The 21,518-nt window shown below is 37.9% G+C and overlaps 1 protein-coding gene across 1 annotated transcript in view; it reads left to right on the top strand.

The window, feature by feature from the left end:
* grin2da (glutamate receptor, ionotropic, N-methyl D-aspartate 2D, a) overlaps positions 1–21,518 on the top strand; it is a 274,557-nt gene that overhangs the window by 168,127 nt on the left and 84,912 nt on the right. Inside the window, exon 7 of the mRNA XM_085395309.1 lies at positions 14,961–15,075. Coding sequence (XP_085251435.1) covers positions 14,961–15,075 — 115 coding nt within the window. The remainder of the gene's footprint in view (positions 1–14,960; positions 15,076–21,518) is intronic.

The following is a 21,518-nucleotide window of genomic DNA, read 5'->3' as shown; positions in this document are numbered from 1 at the left end:
TGAGTGTTTCTAGTGATATATTGCCCATTTTCATCCTTGTTGAAAAAGCCAAATACTTTTGCATTTGGTGCACAGATGAATCAAAGGCCCGGCTGCATGAATAATTTCTTATTTGTCAGCAGGACTTTTTATTTTTTTTTTTTTTTTAAACCCGCATCTCAAAAGCACAAAATAATTATTCTGCTATGGACCACAGACCAAGGGCATAGTCCTTCCAGACAACATCTTGGTTTTTATTTGTTATCATTATTTATTTATTTCCCTGCTTACATTCTCTCTCATTCTTTTTTTTGACTGTTGCTTAGTTCTGCTCTTCCTCTCCAGTGACGGCTCGAGTGGTGAGCTGTGCACCGTGGAATATATTGATTATTTCTTATGATGTTTTTTTTTTTGTTCACACTTTCGTTATCCAGCTCTCAGGGGCTCAAGATCCATCTGTTCATCATTTGTGTAGTGACAAATATACACAACTCAAATTTTTCAGTTTTTTTTTTTCTGCAAAGGCTCGTTCAAGTCTGCAAAACTTTTTTTAATTAAAACTTTTTTTTAATCAATTTTATCTATGGTTCAGACATTTTGAACTAAATATTTATGAATTTTAGCAAAGGATGATAATCTCTGGCTCTCTTCCACAGCATGTCTTTATCCTGTCTTCCTTCTCTCACCCCAACCAGTCCCAGCAGATGGCCCCGCCCCTCCCTGAGCCTGGTTCAGCTGGAGGTTTCTTCCTGTTAAAAGGGAGTTTTTCCTTCTCACTGGAGGTGCCTGAGTCAGATGGTTCACATACAACTCACTTTCCAGGAACATTTTAACTATAAATTTAAATGAAACCATCACTACAAGTTCAGAAAACTACATACCTAACACAATTATATACAGATTTTGTCAAAAAACTGTTTTCGGGACCTCACAGGCTCCTCTGCAGAAACGCCACACTACAGTGTAAGCTAGGACACAAAAGCTGATCAAGGGGACTCTGACGAATTATTACAGAAATCACTTCAACTAGTTTCTACAACCAAATTATGGATGTAAGACAACATGTTAGACAACATTATTTCATATGTTACCAGAGTGCATAGCTCTGCTGAAAGTTGAAGGCTCTACTAAATACCACTTCAACAATACACGTGCACTGACAGACTGACTGGAATCTCCAGATTTACAGGAATCTCTGCCCTGAGAGATCCAATTATGAGCTAGTTAGTTTCATGCACATGCATCACACAGAGCGGTGCAGTCAAATAGCTGCACGCACACTTACAGCCACACACTAACCTTTTGTTGCACATAGGTGAGCAGCATGAAAATGTGAAATAAAGGTGGTTGTTCAGCAGCTTATTTTCAGCTCATTAGTTGGACCTCTTTACCGTAGCAGGACACTTTATTTTAACTTAGATGAGACACGATCCTGTAACTTACTGCAGTTTGGGAGAAGTTGTCAAGTTTACCAATTTACTCTGTTGTGAAAATACAATTGTGCAATGAGGAAAAGTTTATTTTTTGTATGCATATACTTTATATAGTTCTTAAAAATAAAATTGGAATAGGAAAAAACTGTGAATGGCAAGTCACACAGAAATGGCCAAAAAATTTACAATTACTGCATCTCTGTTGAACAAATCGTGAGTGGCCATTTTCTGGTGGAGGACAGTCTCCTTTAAGCCATTCTACTCATGTCTCCTCATTGACTTGCTGTTTAAATTCCAGCAATTCAGGCTTTGAGAGAATGGCTTTTGCAGAGCTTCTTCATGATGACATCTCTAGATGTCTCACAAAATATCCTGTAATGATTTATGAATATTACACGTAGCCCATTTAGTTCACACACCACATTCTGCGCTCCTGTAGTCTCCTTCACTGCAGAATCTGAATCACACAGGAGTCACGATAGCCTTTTCAGCTGTCAGGCCGCCTCTCCCTTTGGAGTTCATGGTCACAGGCCTTTCATTTGTGTTGTGTGATTCAACCCGAGCTCATTTCTATCTCTCAACCACTGTGCGTGTGTGTGCGCGCGCGTGTGTGTGCACAACAGCATAAAATACAAGCAGTATTCTCCACACTGTAAGAGCAGAGACAGCTCTGCTGGTGCGTTCAAAACCAGAGGACAGGACTCTGGCCCATAGTGGCTCTGTCATGAAAAGTAATGAACTATGAATCATATCAGTCGATATGAGAAGGAGTGAATGAGTGAGAGAGTCCAAGAGAGAGCAGGAAGGAACAGGAAGGGGGGAGATACTGATAAAAAATCACATTGAATATTTGCTGCATAGGGCTAGCATTTCTTTCTTTATTAAATCTTCTCTTTATTCATTTTACTAACTGTTATGGCATGTCTAGGGTTGGCCAGACCACAACATGAGTGTGATCCATCCTCAGACCTCAAGCAGCCGCGGCAAACAGTTGGTACAATTTTACAACGATTTATTTGTAATATGTTATTTTACTTTGGATTTTAACACTTAGAAGGAGCTGAATGCAAGTTCACAGTGGACTTTATGCCAAAACAACAAACGCAAGGAAACTATCTGAATTATTTACCAAACATATCTAAAATGAATAAACCAGGTAACAATAAGGTGACTCCCTAACAAAGACAAACAGGAGAAAACTATGATCAGTCCACCCTTACAAACTCGATGTAGCAAACAACATTAAAGGTTTTTAGAATATGCTTCACAGGTAAAGGTGTGGCTGTTTGGGATGAGCAGAGGATAAATGACTGGCCGCCCTCTATAGAGGGCCAGGAGTGACAAAATGAATTATTTAAATAGGTCATTAAATAATTTATTAAATTAAATTTACTAACTTGCTAACGGAGATTTGCCACGTTAATGCGGTTATGGTGTTAATGTCATTTTAACGAGATTAACGCTGACAGCACCACTATTTAGGTAACCAGTCTGTATCCCTCCATCTTCTGGGTCCACCAATCACAGAGAGGCACCTGTACACTTAGATTTGCATATTAAAAGCAGCACCTTACGACATCAGTCATAACTTAGCAGTTTTGTGATAATTTAAGGATTTAAAATAATGGAGAAAAAAAGTTAAATTGAGATTTAATTGGCGGTATCCTCTGTGTCAGCAATGGGAGGTAGGGCAAGTTAATTTGCTTGGTTCCCTTGAAAAACCATAAGTGCTTCTAGCATTACAAAATGCTGTTCAGTGTAAGGGCAACACCTAATTAGCACCAAAGTCCATCCAAAGAAAGCTAAAATAATATAGCACAATCCCATCATTGTAGCTGGGGAAAGGCTTGATCATGTGTAAAAGGTTGTCACACAACCAAGTAGTCCAACAAAGGCACACCTGACTACCATGAAATTAACTCTTATCTCCATAACTTACCTTGTAACTGTTTTGATGTGTTCACTGCTCTTACTGAGGCTACTGGCTTGTGGTTGGCTCTGAGTTCACTGAAGGTGACGGTAAGTAGTGTCTGATTAGGTTTGTGGTTAGAAATGTTTTCACGGTGGACTCCTGCAGTTTACTTTGGCAAACTTTGTGTCTTTACTCACAGTGAGACGCTAAAGACATGTTAGTGTGTTGCTGTTGTGCGCCCTGTAATTTGCTGGTCAATCACTGCAAGTCTTTTTGATTGATTGATCTATTTTTAGTTTGGTCAGTTTCTGTAGTTTTTCTTTTTTATTTCAGTAACAAACAATGATGCAACTGTTTTTTGAACACACTCCTGCATGGATACATCATTTCTCAACATCCATTTTAAAACTTTTTTGAAATGATAATTTATTCATGACAAATAAAGAAAATATTGTCGATTTGTTTCTTCTCTCTTTTCACAAAAAAAAAAAAAAAAAAAGTACCTCTGTGGTCAAAGACTTTCATTTTCACCAACAACATTTTCTGCTTTTTTCCGACCACACTTCCCCAAGAGCCAGATGAGCAAGAGCAAAAGTTACAGCTTCCAGATGCACAGGCAGTGTTAGCAGGCTACATCAGCTTAATTATCCTCTATGAAAACTGGAAAACTTAGCTTTCCAACTGGATTAAGAGTATCAGCTGATTTTGGCATCACTAAGATCATCTCAAAATTCTACATACTTCATGATAATGAAGTGGAAAAAATGAAATTATTTTTTAGCTTTCTTATTAAAAATAAAAAAAAAGAATAATATGCACTTTGTTATCTGGTGTTTAGAATTTAGTCCATTTTGGAATAAAGCTGTAATATGACAAAATGTGGAACAAGTGAAGCACTGTGAGGTGAGGCGAGTGTCCAATTGAGCTTTTTACCTTCTTTCTTTGGGCATTCTTTTATTATTTTGCTTTTTTTTTAAAAAAAAAAAAAGTCACTATAATCCTGGGTGGGCATAACTTCCTTGTTGGGGCTAGGCAGTTCAGGGCGCCAGTTACCGACGTTTTTGCCTTTCAAGTTACTTCACGCCTAGCATGCTCCAGAAGATAATTAGGTGAAGTTTGGTGTGTTAGAGATAGGGTAAATTTGCATTTTCCACAGATAGTATTATGTTTAGACAGATGAAACCACGGGTAGTGGCAACTATCTCAAGCAAAAACCAAATACTGCTTATGCTGGACCCCCTTTTTCAGATCCTAGACAAGCCCCCACTCGTTATATTCTCCTGAACTAATCCAGAGGATGTAGGGAAGCAACAAAAAGTGTCCAGGTAGAAAAAGGAGACTAAATGGTCAAAGCAGAGACTCTGTTCATAATTAAATTGAAAGAGACAGACAAGACACTATCACCATCATGAGAAATGAGACAAAACAAATCCCAGAAGCTGGTCAACCAAAGAGTAAGTTTAAAAAGTCTGAATTACTAAACAACACCCTGTCTTGTCTTAACTACTGTGACCTAATTGCTGAGTAGAGTCAGCTGGACACGAGGGTGGCACCTAAGGTTGGAGACAGAACAGGACACACCTACTGGGTCACAGTATTTCCTGCTTTCTGACAGTAACAAGAAATATGATCCTGCCAACCCTGAACAAACCTTTCACTGAACTGTGTCATGTAGCCATGTGCTGTACTTGATTTAGATGTGATTTGTGAAAGAACAAAAAGTAAAAAAATAAAAACACAGAAGGACAAAGACTCTGATACCTGTTGGCGTGATTATTTATTATTATTATCTACAGAATAATTATACATTTACAAAAGTATAAAGTATAAAATTTCAATGTATACCCAGTACAAAATTAATGCCAGTATAAAAGCATAAATTTAGACAATAATCTCAGTGTCACGTGTTCTCTTGTAGACAGAGGGGATACAATCAAACATAATTAAAACAGTTAAATGCCATTTTAACAAGCCAGATTTTCATTCCCTTTCCAAATTGCATTACTCAACCTGGTGTGCCAACTTCAATATTTAATTTGAATTCTTACACAATAAACTGAATGTTTCAATCAAATACATAATTGATAATTTAGGCTACTGCCATGTTTTTCTGCTGGTCAGAATAAGAAAACAATCTGCTTCGTTGCAGTCTTTGTTTATGAAATCTGTGGAGCGATCATCATGCAAGAGTGGCTACTTTATTATAGCATCACCACCAACTGGAATAACTTACAATGGATAGGGGTAGATTCAGAATGGAAGAAATCCATTTCCAGTTGTATTGGTGTTTGCACTAAGTTGTTTCAAGTTTCAGTAGTAAATTTTAAAGATGAGTCGTCTGCATTTCTCTTTCAAAAATGCTGAATAATTATATCCATGGCCAAATGCATTCAAGATAAACTATCTGTAAACAAGGTTATTCCTATGTCAACATCCTAACAGACTTTTAATGTTTAGAGTTCTGGAACACTTGTGCAAGCTTTCAGTACACTATATTTTCTTTGAAAAGGTGGAAATCACAAAGCTATCTTCCTGTAATGCTTTGTTCATTTTTTTCTTTCCTCCTGAAAATATATTCAGGAATATGTAGCATCAACATGAGAGTGCAGATAAGAGGATATAAGATGAAGAGAGATGGTGAATAAATGCTGACAAATCTCTGACTTTCATTACACCGAGCATGAAATGATTCTTGATCATTCCAGCTAACTCTCTCTCCATTGCTGTTTTTCATCTTTCTCGTTAACTCTCCATCTTGCTCTCTACGCATCTCTTTTTTACTTTTGAATAAGTTGTCATGGTTACAAAGAAATCTTTTCTGCAACAGCCTGCAAAAAGGCTGAATGTTTTCACTGATGGAAAAAATCACACCAACCAGCTTTGGTGCTTATTAGGGCAGGACTATAAACCATTAGGACATCCGCCATATCAAACAGAGAGACAGGCAGTCTCTTTGTCATGTCTCTGCCCAAATGGATCATTTGAACAGTCTCTCTCTAATGTACTGCACACCTCCTGTCTGAGATATTCCTCTGATTACACTGGGGAATTTGATGTTCTTTTCATTTGTAATGGACTGAATGAAAAATGATATTTAAAAATCAAAAGTATTTTTTGATATTTTTTTTCCTCATCTTAAGATATGTTCATAGATACTGGGATTGAGACAAAATATGTGATAAGATATTAGAATTCTTTATTTATTTATATATATATATATATATATATATATATATATATATATATATATATTGCTTTTTAATGTTTGATGGGTTCTCTAATTCCTTGATAACTTTTTTTTGTCAAAATGTAACCATTTTTTGCCTCTTTTTTGGCAAATTTTTCCACCTGTTTTTCCAGCATATTAGATGTGAGTTGCTGAATCTGAAATGAAACAGTATTGATTCATCATTTTCACCACAAGGACTCTGTGAATCTGTTACTTGCTTATTGTTTCTGTTGTGTAATTTGAAACAACTCCTGCCCTGACAGCTCCACTTGTAGTTGCCAAGCTGTTGAGTTTAGTGTGATTGGTTAGAAGAAACAACAGCGAGGTGAGTGTGGCCAATGATAGAACAGTGAGCTAAAGGTAACTGATAAACCAATAACCAAACATGAAGCATAATTATTCATAATCAGCATGGAATTAATATTCCTGTAAAGTTAAGACAAACAAACCAACAAAGACTTTTCTGCTAAAAGGAGCAGTTGAAACATGTGTTAGCCCCATCACCATCACCATGTACGAGGATCCTCACATCCACTGGCTACCATTTGGAATTTATTAACCTTTCATTGTTATGAAACATTTCTGTCTAAGCCTATTAAATACAATCAAAGGTTTCCCAGTCAACAAACTTGTACTTCATGATGCCCCTTCTATCTTCTCATGGTGACTTTGTTATCACATCACAGAAACAAAGTTTGACTTTAGTGGTAGATTAGGCTGTCTGCTAATCTGGAGGATCAGTGTGAAGTCCACATGGTGAGGAGTCCTTGGGCAGGATACTAAACATCCACTGCCCCTGATGGATCCATCAGAAATAGATTTTTTTTTTTAAGTGCTTAAAGTGCATAGATTAAAGTGCTGTATGAATGTGTGCGTAAGTGGATGAATGTGACTTGTGGTGTAGACGTGCTTTGAGTGCTCAGCAAGAGCAGAAAAGTGCTGAATAAATACCATTTTCTATTTTAAACAGGAGTATTACCCCCTTTTTGTCATGGCTGATGCATCGAGGCACAAGTGCCGAAAGCTTGTGTCTATTTCATGTTCTGAGATTAGAATAGGTTGTGTTTTTTTTTCTTTTTTCCCCCATTTATTTGATGTTAAACAACACAGTTTTTTATTTATTAAGCGACTGGTCAGTCAGTCTCTGGCCTTAGTGAATGATATACTGTAATGACTTTACCGTTAACTCACTTTTCTGCCATAGAACAATAGACTTGCTTGCCCCCTTTTTTGTGACAACTAACACAGTTATTATAAAAGAAGATGCTTTAAACAATAACAGAATTTAAACAATGTAAAAAAAAAACAAAAAACAATATGCATTCATTGTTGATGACATATAATTAGAACCAGCAAATTTGACCAAATATGTGGGCAGCCGGTGGCAAAATTCATGTCAGTGTCAAATCAGGAGAAGCCTTTGTGAATAGAAATAGAGGGTTTACCACAAGGTGCAAACCACTGGTTCCACTTTAGAACAACAAGAAGAGAATAGATTTAACCACAAAAGGCCTGCATAATTCTGAAAAAGAAAATGTTTGGACAGATGAAACCAGGATTTACTGGACAAGAAAAGTATGGAGAAGGAGAGAAACATGATCTGAAGGATCCCACATGATCTGCCAAACATAGTGCAGGCAATGATATGGTATATATGGGCACCTATGGCTCTCACTGGAATTGGGCCATTAATGTGTATTCATGATGTGAGTGCTAACATAAGTAGCAGGATGAATGTGAACTGTAGGACTATATACTCTCTGCTCAAAACTGATCATTTTTTCACAGTGCCAACAGATAATGGTCCAACACATACTGCAAAAGCAACCCAAGAGATTTTAAAGGTGAAGGAATTAGTTATTCTTTGATGGTCAAGTCAGTGTCAGTCCCCTGGTTTCGATTCAGTAGAGCATGGCTTTAGTTATCAAAGACAAAACCAAAGCCAAAAACACCCATGAGCAGCTGACGGTGGCTGTACTAAAGGCAGGAACTCCAGGCCTCAAGGGCCAGTGTCCTGCAGGTTTTAGATCTCACCCTGCGTCAACAGACCTGAATCAAATGTTTAGTTCATTACCAGGCCTCTGGAGAACTTCAAGACATGTTGAGGAGGTAATTTAGCCATTTAAATCAGCTCTGTTGGATCAAGGACACATCTAAAACCTGCAGGACACTGGCCCTCGATGCCTGGAGTTCCCCCCCCTCCATGGCCTAGGAGAATATCTCAAGGTAGACAACACAGAATTTAGCAATGTCCATTGGTCCTAGATGTCAGGCAGTATTAAAAAACATTTTTTAGCCTCTAAAAATAGTTAATGGATTTTGGGTGTAATACCTTGAATTAAAGCTGAAAAGGGGAGGGGCTGACGTTATCATGGTGGCAGTGGTTTATGGTGTACAGAGGCCAAATAAATAAATAAATACATACACTGTATACAACAATTTTTTTTGGTTAATTTTCAGCTTCTGGCTAATGTTAAGGGAAAAATGGGAAAACATTGATTCTGACCTCAACATGCTTTCTGTGTTAATGGCACAGTTTTTCTAAAGTTAGCATCAGTATTGAATCAGATCTAAATACTTGACATCCAATTCATCCTACTGAAAATCAACGCTAAGATGAGCTTCTTTCTGTCTAGCCCAGGATTTCCACAATCTTTTGGCGAGCTTTTTTCTGCCCCTCTGTGAGCTGGAATAGATGTAGGCCTGGGTAAACTTTATTGCTACAAATGAAAAGGTGGATTAACCAGGGTGAGCCGAGTGTTATCCTCCACTGAATCCCTGAATTATTTCCTTTTCAACATTGATGGGTCTATTTCTTTCCCTGTCTTGCTTTTTTTCCCCTCCGCTGTCTTTCTGTTCTTTAATTTCTTCTTTTCAGCTGTAGCCCCATGATATTTATTTTTCTCTTGCCTCCCAGCTAGGATGCTCATAAAACGGGTACTAATTCCACTGGGAACGTTTCTTCCTCCACTGTTTGATGCACAGCAGTCACATGTCTCAGTAGCAAATTCATCGATTACATCAGGCTCCATCTGAGCTCGGCTGTTGTGTAGGTATAATACATAGAGCCTGGTTTCCCGCTGAGAGTCTGTGAGAGTCTCCTGCTCCACTCTGTCATTCTTTTTTTTTTTCTTTTCTGTCTTCACGTGACTCTGCCTCCTTGGTCACAAAGTCACAAGTTGTTTGTGTTTTTTTTCAGGAAATCATGTTAATTTTATCACAGTCAACATTACTGATGTAAATATAATATTTACTAAAACTTATTTGCATTCACTTTTAAAACATATTGAATCTAAAAAATATGTATATCTGTTGACTTTTAATAGCTAAAGACCTCCTAGTGAATAAAGGGAAGTTGGCGAAACATTAAGAAATGGCTACTACAGCAGTGAAAAAGAACATGTAGAAGACACTAACAAAGCTGTGTAGGTTTTTTATGGATCAAGCTGCAATGAACTGCTCCTACAGAAGCTTCCTTGACAGATAAAAATTTGTGTCACTGGGTGGTCACTGTGTATCTAGCTAGCTTATGAAAATAAGATGGATATTTACACCCTTTTTTTAACAGAAATTTGCAAATATGAATAAAGTGTAAAACTACATAAATAAGGTGAACCAAAATATAAATTCCATCAGACTTCCATGTCAGTCCCATTAACCACTATCAAACCAAATCCACAGATATAAATCCATAATTTATCTTATCACATGGCTAGAGATATGACAGAAGAGAGAACGCTATTTATTTATTTTTTACAATTTGTATGATGAATTTTGGATAATTATCCCAACATTTATACAACCATAATATAAGAATATAAGATAATATAAGAATATAATAAGAATAAGAAGAAAGGGGTATTTGGATATTCATGCTTAACAGTGTGCAAAGTATAGTTAGCAGTTACCAGTGACCTTTATTCTTAATAAAGAATAAATCAAGTGATTTCTTTTAAATTTCAAATACTTGTATGAGGAGTGACATCAGAAGGTGAAAAAAAACAAAACTGTGACAAAAATGTTTAATTATGTTTTTTTTTTTTTTTTAACAAAGGTGTTCCCTGAGGCTTCAGCAGATGTTTCTTTGGTACATGTAGAGGAAGATCTGGGCAGTTAGCATGAGCGCTGGCAGCTCAGTACACAAACATTCATAGAAAAGGAACTCGCGGCTCGTCTGATTGGCAAGTGGAACCTACAGGACAGAAAACACAAACAAAACCAAAGCTTTCCATTTAAGACGTCACACATACAACAGCGATCTTGTAAGGGGTATAACAGAATAAACCATTGAGATGAAACCTTGCACTTACTGAAGGGTGACTCGTTGCATCTTATCTCTGCCTTGAAAAGTAAAATAATGAACTATTATGCTATTAACTATTCCTTTGATTTGACATTGTTGGGGAGAGGATTGGTTGTTAAATTTACATTGCGGGTTAAAGAGCTTCTTAAACTTATCTTTTGGATTTTTCCTGTAGCAGCTGCTGGTTCATACCGGTAGCAGACCTATTTGCTGGTACCCATTCTCAGTGAAGCACTTCAGTGAATCATGTTTCTGTGCCATGCAGCCCTCTTTGTCTTATTCTCTGTATTGCGTACGCTCTCGCTGTCTGCATCTGTCTCCCTCTTCTGTTGCACTCTTCTTTCTCTTCGTCTCTCTCCCCGTCTCTTACTTTTATCTTAGTCACAGTTTCCAAGATGTTCTTTTTTTTCCCTTCCACCTTATCTTTATTTCTCATGCTCTCTCTCAACCTCCTCCAGCTCCTGCTGCTCTTTCAGACTTTCTTGCTGCTGTCACTGCTGGTACCCTGCATCTCTGCGCTGTACTGTACCGTGTGTGTGTGTGTGTGGGGGGGGGGATCAAGAGAATTTGAGATGGTAGGGTGGAAGTAAGAAGCAGAGGCAAAGTAAAGGATAAAAGGATAGTGGAAGTAAAAGGAAAAAAAGGGAGGTGAGGGTGGGGGGTGTGACATTGTAGCCTACACTCAGCTGCAATCCAGCTTTACCTGGCAGAAGGGATGGAGACATTTCTTTCTCGTGCCACTGCGAGCCTCGAGGCAGACTTTTTCTCAGGTGTAAAAGCAGGTGAAACAGAAATACTGACGACCTCGGGGACCTGCCAGATGTCAGGCAACATCAGCTGCTTGTGGGCACAGCAGCGGGTTAGAAGCCTTCCATTTTCAGGAAAGTCAAACACTTTCCAGTCATGAAATGGGTACTCATGAATTCAGAGGCACATACACAAGTGCCTTCTTTTTGTAAAAATGCCATCAGAGGTGCGTGGTCTACGAGGTTACATCTGTAGCTGATGTGTCAAAGGAGTTCTTGCTGTTTCGGCTGCTGAAGGCTGAGATGATCATATACACAACTGTATTCTGATATAATGGCAGCTGTGGTGTTTTATGGCTGTTATGGTTATATATATTAAAAAAAAAGGGGCAGGGATAGCTCAGTAGGTAGAGTTGTGGCCCCATGATTGGAAGGTCGGGGGTTCGACTCCACTGAACGGTTACCCTGAGGTACCCCTGAGCAAGGTACCGTCCCTACACACTGCTCCCCGGGCGCTGCATTGGTGGCTGCCCACTGCTTCACTGGTTGAATGGGTTAAATGCAGAGGAGCAATTTCCCTATGGGGACTAACACATACACATTAAAAGGGTAGAAATCTATTTTAATATAACCGAAAATGAATTCACCCAGCCTCATGATTTTCTGTTTGTTTGCTTATGACAAGTTAAAGTTGCAGTTCAGTTTTGCCCAAATCTCTTGCATATAAGCCGTGAAGTGAATTATCTTTTTGTGCATACATTGCATGACCATGCTGAAAGAAAGTTTTTATTTTAAAGCAGTGGCTATAAACCTGCCAGTTTCCCTTTGAGAAGTGGGAACAAAGTCGGCTGAATCCACCATTTGTTGCTCATAAAGGAGCCAAATCTCATTTCACTTGTGCTCCTTTACTGTTCATTGTGCTGAATTTAAAAAAGAAAAATAAGTAAAATGACTGAGAGCTCTTGTATTGACAGCGGTTCTGCACTGTGAGCCTGGGAAAGGTTATGACAGCAGGCTTTTAGCCTCATTTTTGAGACATTGAATATATATATATAAACCAGTTAATATCCATTAAATGAATCCTTCTGAATATTCTGAATGTGAAACAATTTGCAGTAGATTTGGCATTATTCACTTTATTACGATAACTGGAAATGATGCTGAAAAAAGTGGGTTGATGCTTATTTTATTATTTACAGGTATCTCTTCAATAATTATTCTGATCTTAGAGTTTCTGACTGGAGTATATTTTGAGTAGATTGTGCATTTGAGTTGCAGTTGCATGTCAAAAAAAAAAAGTAATGATGACTATGTCAAAAACATGAGAAGTTTGAAGTGTTTTCAACTTAGGACCTACTTGCAAGGTCATGCAGTGTTGGCACTTTAACTTCACATCAAGAAGTTTCAAGGATTCTGGTCAGCTCAGGCCTTTCTGTTTGGAGTTTTCATGTGCTTTCTTTGGGTCCTCCAGCTCCTCCCACAGTCCAAAGACAGTGGCCATTGTAACTGTAGTACACTCAATAATTCCCTCGCTTATGGAACCATCTTTATCAGCAATAACTTGAAGTAATCATTTTCTAGATGACTTTATCACTCTTTTTAAATCACTGTGGAAGAGTTTTGATCCACTCATCATAACAAGGGTGCTTCAGTTCAAGGTTTGTTGTCACTTGCAAGTTCCCATCACAACATTTGAATCAGGTTGAAGTCTGGACTTTGCACAATTGCATTACCTTGGTTCCTTTCTTTGTCAACCATTCTGGTGTGCACGGGATTGTTCTTCTGTTGCGCATAAACTTGTTTCAGCCAAGCTTTAGCTGTCGGACATTTAACTCTAGAATACTTTGGTATACAGAGATTTCATGATTGACGCACTGACTGCAAGGTGCCCAGGTTCTGTGGCTGCATTGGAAACCCATGCCATGAAGCTCCCTCTGGTTTGGCGTTAACACCAGAGGTGCTTTAGAGCTCTGCAGATACTGAGTCAACATGTCATTGCCCCCTCAGCACTCAGCAGCCTCACTCTTTAATTTGATGTTGTCCAACACTTTGTGGCTGAGATGCTGTGGTTTCAAAGTTCTTCCACTTTCTAATAATACCACTCTTTGCACTGTTGGTATCTTATTACAGTCCCATGCTGAAATTCAGTGAGCTCTTTAGAACAACCAAATCTTTCATAAATGTTTGGAGAGGTAGACTGATTTTATCCACCTGTGGCAATGGGCCTGCAAACATCTTAATTCATATTAATCAAATTCACCAAATTCAATTGAATTCTTTTCAGTATAGTCAGATGTTGGGCTGCTAACAGTTTAGTTACTACGGTATATCACTTTTTCATCTTGTTTCTGCAGTGTATTTTTTGTGTTTCCACGACTGATTACTGTTGATTAAGGGTTACTTGAGTTGTTAAGGCTTTCTTTCAGTAAGGTTGCTTGTTTTTGGGAACATGCAGGCTTCATTAGGATGCTTTGATGTGCTCTTTTCCAGGTGCTTTTAGGGTAGATGTTTCATTACAAAACATCAAAGGCAAAGCCTTCTCTTTCTCTCTCACTATCTGTTTTGCACCAATGCTACTTGCTTCTTTTCAAGTATTAAAAGTGCACTCAAGACCTTCATGGCTTACACTCATATTGTTCTTCTGCAAGCCACCCGCTGTTGTAGTTGAAGTCGGGGAAACATTTTAGCGAATTTACTGCTTTATCTCGCGTCCCCCTCCTAGTCTCACCCCATCTTGTCTTTGCTTCACCTCATGGTCTCAGCTCCTCAACAATGTCATTTCCTCTTAGAAATGTGTTTTGTCTTTAGCACAGAATCCCTGATGTTTGTTCCCTGCAGTGCAGGTCTCAGCCCTACCTTCACAGCTCTGACTACTTGATTCTTGTTTCTGGACTTTTTCTTTTTTCTTTTGCTTCTTTATTTCTTTCTAATAAAAAGAAGCAGAAATTGCTCAATGTTTCTGCTATTTTTAATTTCTATAAGAAGTAATAAGGTTGAAAATTGTGTGTTGCAGATTTCCTAGAACTTTTGCATTAAACACAGGATAACAAGGATAAGAATAGAGTAGAAGTGAGCAGAGCTTAATGCTGAGGGTTCATGGATGCACTCAGTAGACATCATGGAAATTCATCAGTGAAAAATAAGATGGCAAAACAGACGCTTTTCTGAGAGAACTTTGCAACAAAGAGAACTTTGTTGCAAATTAAATGAGACAAATTAATAACAAATTAATGCCTTAAAAACAGCAGAAACATATCATCATTCCAATTTTCTATTCCACTCAAATTGATTGATTTCATATTTGAGGTATATAGATTAAAGAAAAAAGAACTTATCTGCTCTCCAATCTCTGTTGCAGGTACTTCACCAATATATCCATAGGTGGACGGGACTACTCTTTCAACAGTGATGGCTACTTATCCAAACCGCTGCTTGATGTTATCTCCTATTCCAATGGGAGAGGCTGGGAGGAGGTCAGTACATATCTGTGTAAATTGGCACTAATTACCCAAACGTAGCAACTAGATAGGCTAACCACAATTTCACACACCATCAAACATGCTAACTCATCACTGCTCAATTTCACCTTTTATGCTCTCTCTGCCTGAAGCTCATCTCTTCTTCCTCCTTTCCTCTCTCCAATATTAGATCTCCCATAGGTCCCCTCCTTTCCATCCTTCTACTCCTGTCTGTGTTTTTCAGCCTTGTTAGTAGGTGCTAATGCACAGTCCAATATCTTTGCCATCAGGAGCAGTTGTACAGTAATAGTACTAAATCCAAGGTCTTCCTCTGTGGGTACTTTAAATTCCTCAAGCTTTCCTTCGACCTGAGGAAATAAGTAAACCTTTTTATTCTTCCCACTGTGTTCCATTTGCTCCTGACCTTTTAAGACTCAATATGTTTACTGGCAAGTAGCAGACTCAAGGTCTCCCTAATTTTGAGAATGAAAACCTGAAAGGAAAAAAAGAAAAACATAAACACACACACACACACAAGAACATTGTTTTAACTGCATAGCATCACAGTAAGTCCCTCATTGCTGTAGTGTGTTACCTGTCTACGGTCGCTCGACACTGACCTAAAAGTTCAGCACTATACAGCATTTAAGGAGTATTCATGTAAGAATCTGGGCAAAAGATCCATTTAAAATGATTTATGGAGCATTTAAAGAGAAGATAACACAAAATACTGCAAATACATATGTCTTTGAGGAACAACAAGTACCAATATTTTTTACAAAAAATTGTAGTATGCAAACTAAAATAATATTAGAATCAAGTATTTTTGCAAGTTATTTTTAACAGTAAGAAAATATTGTTTTGAACAAATCTGCCAATACTGTAAATTTCAAAGGAAATTTCAATCACATGATTGTTTATGTTAATGTCTCTCACAGCAACACTTCTGTTTCTCATGTTGCTTCAGTTTATTGAAGTTTGCAGGCATCCATTTACACACAGTTCTCTCAAAGTCCTGCCGTAACATTTAAGACAGGGTGAATTTTGGTCGAGTCACTCAAAACTCTAATTATTGTCTTTTCCGCCATTCATTTGTAGATTTGAGTTGTGCTTGGGATCTTTGTCCTTTTGCATAACTCACTTTTGGCCAAGCTTTAGCTGTCAGACAGATGGCCTCACATTTGACTCTAGAATACTTTGATGTACAGAGGAGTTTGTGACAGTGACAGCAAGGTGCCCAGTTCCTGTGGCTGCAAAAGCCCAAATTACCCCCCCCGACCATCACGTTTGGCAATTAGTATGAAGTGTTTGAGCTATATTTTGTTTTCTGCAAATGTGCCGCTGTGCATTTTGTCCAAACATGTCCTCTTTGATCTTGTCTGTCCAAGGGACATTGTTCCAGAACTCCTGTGGGTTATGCAGATGCAACTTTGCAAGGCATTCTTTTTAGAAGTTGGATGCTTTACTCCTGGGAACCCTTCTAACCAGGCCACACTTATTCAGTGTTTTGTTTTTTCTTGCTTTCATGAACTTTCACATTTAGGATGGTAACTGTTTTTACCCTGCAGGCTTAAAAGCACAATGCGGTCACCCAGGTCCAAGATTGTGAATGCAATAACTCGAGAAAAGGATGATGTAGGAGTTTGAACTTTATACTATAGGTGCATCTGCTAAAAATCTTGGACAAGTTCGAATTTCAGTGACCTTGAGGACCTAAAGGTCGAAGTCAGAGGTCTTGTAAATGCAATAACTGAAGAATGATGTCACCTAGAATTTTGAAATTCTTTACCATATCGACTGAAAATTTCAGAAAATTTTAAATCTCAGTGACCTTGACTTCAAGGTCGAGGTCAGATGTCAACTTTTTCTGAAAATCACCTAGAACTTCAAATTCATACCATAGGTGCATCTACTATAGGAGGCTGAGGCACCACTGGCACTCGCTGCCAGCATTTTTAGGCTTCTCAGAGCGTAGTACAATATGATTTAGGGGTGTATTTGCTGGGGGATACACGCCTGCAAAGATCAGCAAATAGCCAAAACATCTGCTTTTATAGAGGTGGCCACACTGCAATTGCAAGTTTGGTCCTCATTGTATTATGCTGATTATACAGCATATGATTATAGTGAACTAAACCATGAAATATGAACAATATATCAAAGAGACAGTAAGAAACTGTGGAAGTATTTGAGAGAACAAATGAAATGTTTTGCTCTGTTTGATGTCAGATTCAGTTGTACAATCTCATTTGGCCATTCTTTTGTCACCAGCTTCACTTCTTCTCTGTGTGTCATGGCAAATATATGATCTAAGAAGGCCTCTAAGATTCTCTCTTCACTTGCCCACATTCTTGATAAAACATATTAACTTGACAATGCTGCACTGCAATGCTTGCAGCATGCTGCAATGCTGGACTCTGAGGTTTAAAAAAAAAAGTTATACTTAATGTTGGTGTGGTTTGAGGGTAGTGGTGGTGATGGTGGTGATTGTTTTGCAGCAGATAACAAGCCTCACATCAAGATTCAGATCAGTGATAATATTGACGATGCTTAGTGACTGCTGAACAACGGGCACTTATTTTGTAACGTCTCAGCTTTTTTAGTTATGTCTTTTCTCACCCGGTCTCGCTTTGCTTTTGAGCTCTGTATTTCTGCTGTATTTCTTCAGTCTTCTGGCAATAGTTAACCTTACACGAAAGCGACGATTTATAGTTCTGTCTGGTGCTAAGAGGCAGCAAACTGAAGTACTGCTCTATCAGTGGGAATCATAGTACAATCTTCAGCCCTTTTCTGAAGCATCTCACCTTTCCTGTATTGAATTTTTGCTGAATGAAGGCTGCAATATTGACAGAGGAGATAGGCTTCTGACTAGTTTTCCATACACTTGGGGTAGATAGAATTTAAAAAAAAAAAAAAAAAAAAAAAAAAACTGGCTGCAGCAAGCAGAAAAACTGAAAGATAAGAGGTTATGTTGCACCGTTGTGCTGCTCTTTTATATCTTATGCTCAGGTTATTTTGTAGAGAAATTCCCCAATAGAGAAGTTTACCCCAACTGTGTTGAGCATTTCAGCATTTAGCTCATCATCTTTGGTTTACCAGGCCACAACCACATCAAACAGCAGATTTAAAGAAATGCTAACTAGGTGTCAAACATATTGTACTTGGCATTTAGGGGTGAAAAAGCGCATTTATCAGCTTAAGGATGAGAAATGCAATGGAGATTAGAGATAAAAGAACAGTGTGTTTAAATTCATCATGGACACAAACACAATTTCTAATGTTAGCTACAGAAGATTTTCACAGTATTATTGTAGGGTCTTTACCTCTATCAGTCAACAAAATGCTGTGGATGAACAAAAGAGAAATGTAAATCAAATCAATATTTGCTGTGACCACCCTTTGCCTTCAAAACAGCATCAGTTCTTCTAGGTACACTTGCACACAGTTTTTGTAGGAACTCGGCTGGTAGGTTGTTCCAAATCTTGGAGATCTAACCACAGTGGATGTAGGCTTCCTCACATCCTTCTGTCTCTTCATGTAATCCCAGAGACACTCGATGATGTTGAGATCAGGACTCTGTGGGGGCCATACCATCACTTCCATTACTTCTTGTTCTTCTTTATGCTGAAGATAGTTCTTAATGACTTTGGCTGCATGTTTGGGGTCGTTGTCCTGCTGCAGAATACATTTGGGGCCAATAAACAATCATTTCTATTTCTGAAAGCATTCTTTGTTAACAGCATTTTTCACACCTGCCTGAAACTTTTGTACAGTACTGTAATATAAAAGTAATATTAAATAAAGAAAATGATATTGTTGCACACAGGCTTCCTTTTAGATCTCAAACAAGATGTGGAGGCTATAACTGAGACTGTTAGAACTTAATTTTTCATTTTGTTGTTTGCTGGATTGTTACTTGTTCAGACTTCTATTTGACTTATAAGCATGGCTTACATGGTTAAAATTTCTTTAACATTGTGCAAAAGTCTTGTGTGACCCTTAATTTCTCTGGTGTTTTGTATAAGAGAGGCCAGGCTTTATGAAGGTTTTTCAGCTGCTTTTTAAATCATTTTCAGTTCAATTCTTGTACCTGAGGGAGAATATATTCTCAAAGTAGGTTTTAACTTTGCAAACATACAAATGAAGGTGTAGTATTGTCTGTATAAGACTCTTATTTCATAATCATTAGGAGGTGGTGATACTTTCAATGTAAAGTGCAGCAGCGGATCAACAAACACTAAATAAGAAAATAAGACATTTCTCATTTGAACTGAATCTGCTGTGATGCCGAGTGTTGGCTTTGGCCTTAAAATTACTGCAGAGATTTACCAGAAACGTGCAAAGCACAGAAGACTTTAAATAAAAAATACAGGTGGTTCACAACGGGCGAATTACTGCATTAAAATGATGCAATCCAAACATCAGTAAAACCACTGCTAAGACATCCACGTAATATATTTCACAAATCATGTTATTAAAGTTATGCTTCCATCATTAGGATTCAGACACTCCTCCAGTTTCCCATAGATTTTGGGAGGTTTATTCCCTACATTCAAGTTGAGGGGTCATATGATGACAATGATGCTTTGCTTCACAATCTCAAGAATGATATATCAGTTATATGAAATGGGTGTCAGCTGGTACTAATCTCTACATTGCATAGTTAGAAAAAAATTGTAGTCTGTGGGAGCAGGAAGCGCTGTTTGTAGTCACTCATTAGTGACTGTTAATTCTCTCCTCCATGTCAGAACATGCTCATAGGGAGATCATTTGTTGCTGGACTTTTCTGCTGGTCAATGTGAGCACAATAATCATATCATGTGATTTAAGGCCATATGTGCTGGACACCGTGTACATCAACAGGGATCTTGGTTCACATTGCTTGTTGGACTCTGCTGGGATGCTACTGATTCTAGTCCATACTTTTTAAGGGCCAAATTTTAGATGCAGCCAAGGGTGTAAAGTTCAGTCCTCTCAGGATCTTTTCTCTGCTTTTTGTAGATGACACAGTTCTGTTGGTTTTAAGTGATGGGGAACTGTGGCAGTGAATAGATGAATGGATTATAATGTTGTCTAATTTGTTGTAAGAATGTGCACTCCAATACAAATGATGCTGGAAATGAAAGGATTCTTGTTGATTTTTGATGTTCAGCTGTCAGCAAAGCCTTATTTCACATGAGGATTTGAAAATCTTGTTCTGTAAATTTTATGAAGTTGGCTGTTATGTGATGCAACACAACAGCAAGTCGTATTGCATTTGTTTGTTCTTTGAGAGAAGCGTAAACATTGGAGTTTACAGAGGATCAATGAGCAAATAAAATAAGAAAGATGACTACCTTTATAATCAATCTGATAAGAGACCTATAATCTTAAACCACACAAGTCCTAATCCAATTTCAGTTGAGTTTAAAAGTGTAATAAGAGTTTTACAACCTCACAACACAGAGGGATGTAAGTGCACTGTGGACTTGATAAGAGATGTGGATCGATTACAGTGATTCAGAAGGTACTTTGCGAGAGACCAGGCTTTCAGAGTGGACTTGTACACAGTGTACACTCCCAGCCACCTATAGAGGATAGGAAAATCAAATTAGGTTTTAAAAACGAATGCAAATTATTAAAATAATATGCAGACTAAGTGTGGCGACAATAAGAAAACCATTTAAAGCATTTTGGTTAGACTAACCAGTGATCGATAATGTCAGCACAGGTGATGCATGTATTAGATTGCATCACTAAAAAAGCTGCAATGTAGGTATGATTTTATCTATGTTTAAAAACAACAACAACTCTACAGTTTTGGAGTTCACTGATTTTTTTTGTGCCATTGTTCCCCTTTAAAATCTCAAGGCCACAGCCTCAGAACTTTTCAAAGTCTCCACGTCTCTGCTCATCAATACTTACCTGTTCTTACCAAAAGCCTTTTTTCATATTTAATGAGAATTTAAAATACAGCAACTCCTGTTTGAGTCAGATATACACACAGACTTTTTATAGCCAGATCTAGAGACTGAATGCTCCCATCTTGATGTCTTGTTTTGATCTCTGTGTATCAGAATATATTTAATTAAATCACTCTTTACTCAAGCTTCATGATGTTGACACCATAATTTATAATGCTTTTAGAATTGTCTCTGCAGCTTTATGAGAGGTTTTGCTTGGAGAGCTTGATTACTACAATTTGCAGCTGTTGTGCACACATAACAGACCAGCAGAGTAAAATACAGCCAGACATCACTTAATAGTGGTTTTGAGGCCACTGTTGAAAAAAAGGTTGCATGTATTCTTACCGTTTTTGTTAGAAGGATTTTTGTCTTTGTGTGAAGAATCCATCTACATCTGCCTCTTTAAAACATTGGAGTAGGGGTTTTAACTAACGCTAGCAGATGACTTTTTTTTAAGAAGTTTGGAAGTTTACATGACTGAGAAACATCACTTGGAAAAGGAACAGAATTCAG

This window comes from Rhamphochromis longiceps, linkage group LG22, assembly GCF_057381845.1.
Source record: "Rhamphochromis longiceps isolate RC_006_pf linkage group LG22, R_longiceps_female_GT1.1, whole genome shotgun sequence".
NCBI lineage: Eukaryota > Metazoa > Chordata > Actinopteri > Cichliformes > Cichlidae > Rhamphochromis > Rhamphochromis longiceps.
This window is presented reverse-complemented; position numbering and strand designations above follow the sequence as displayed.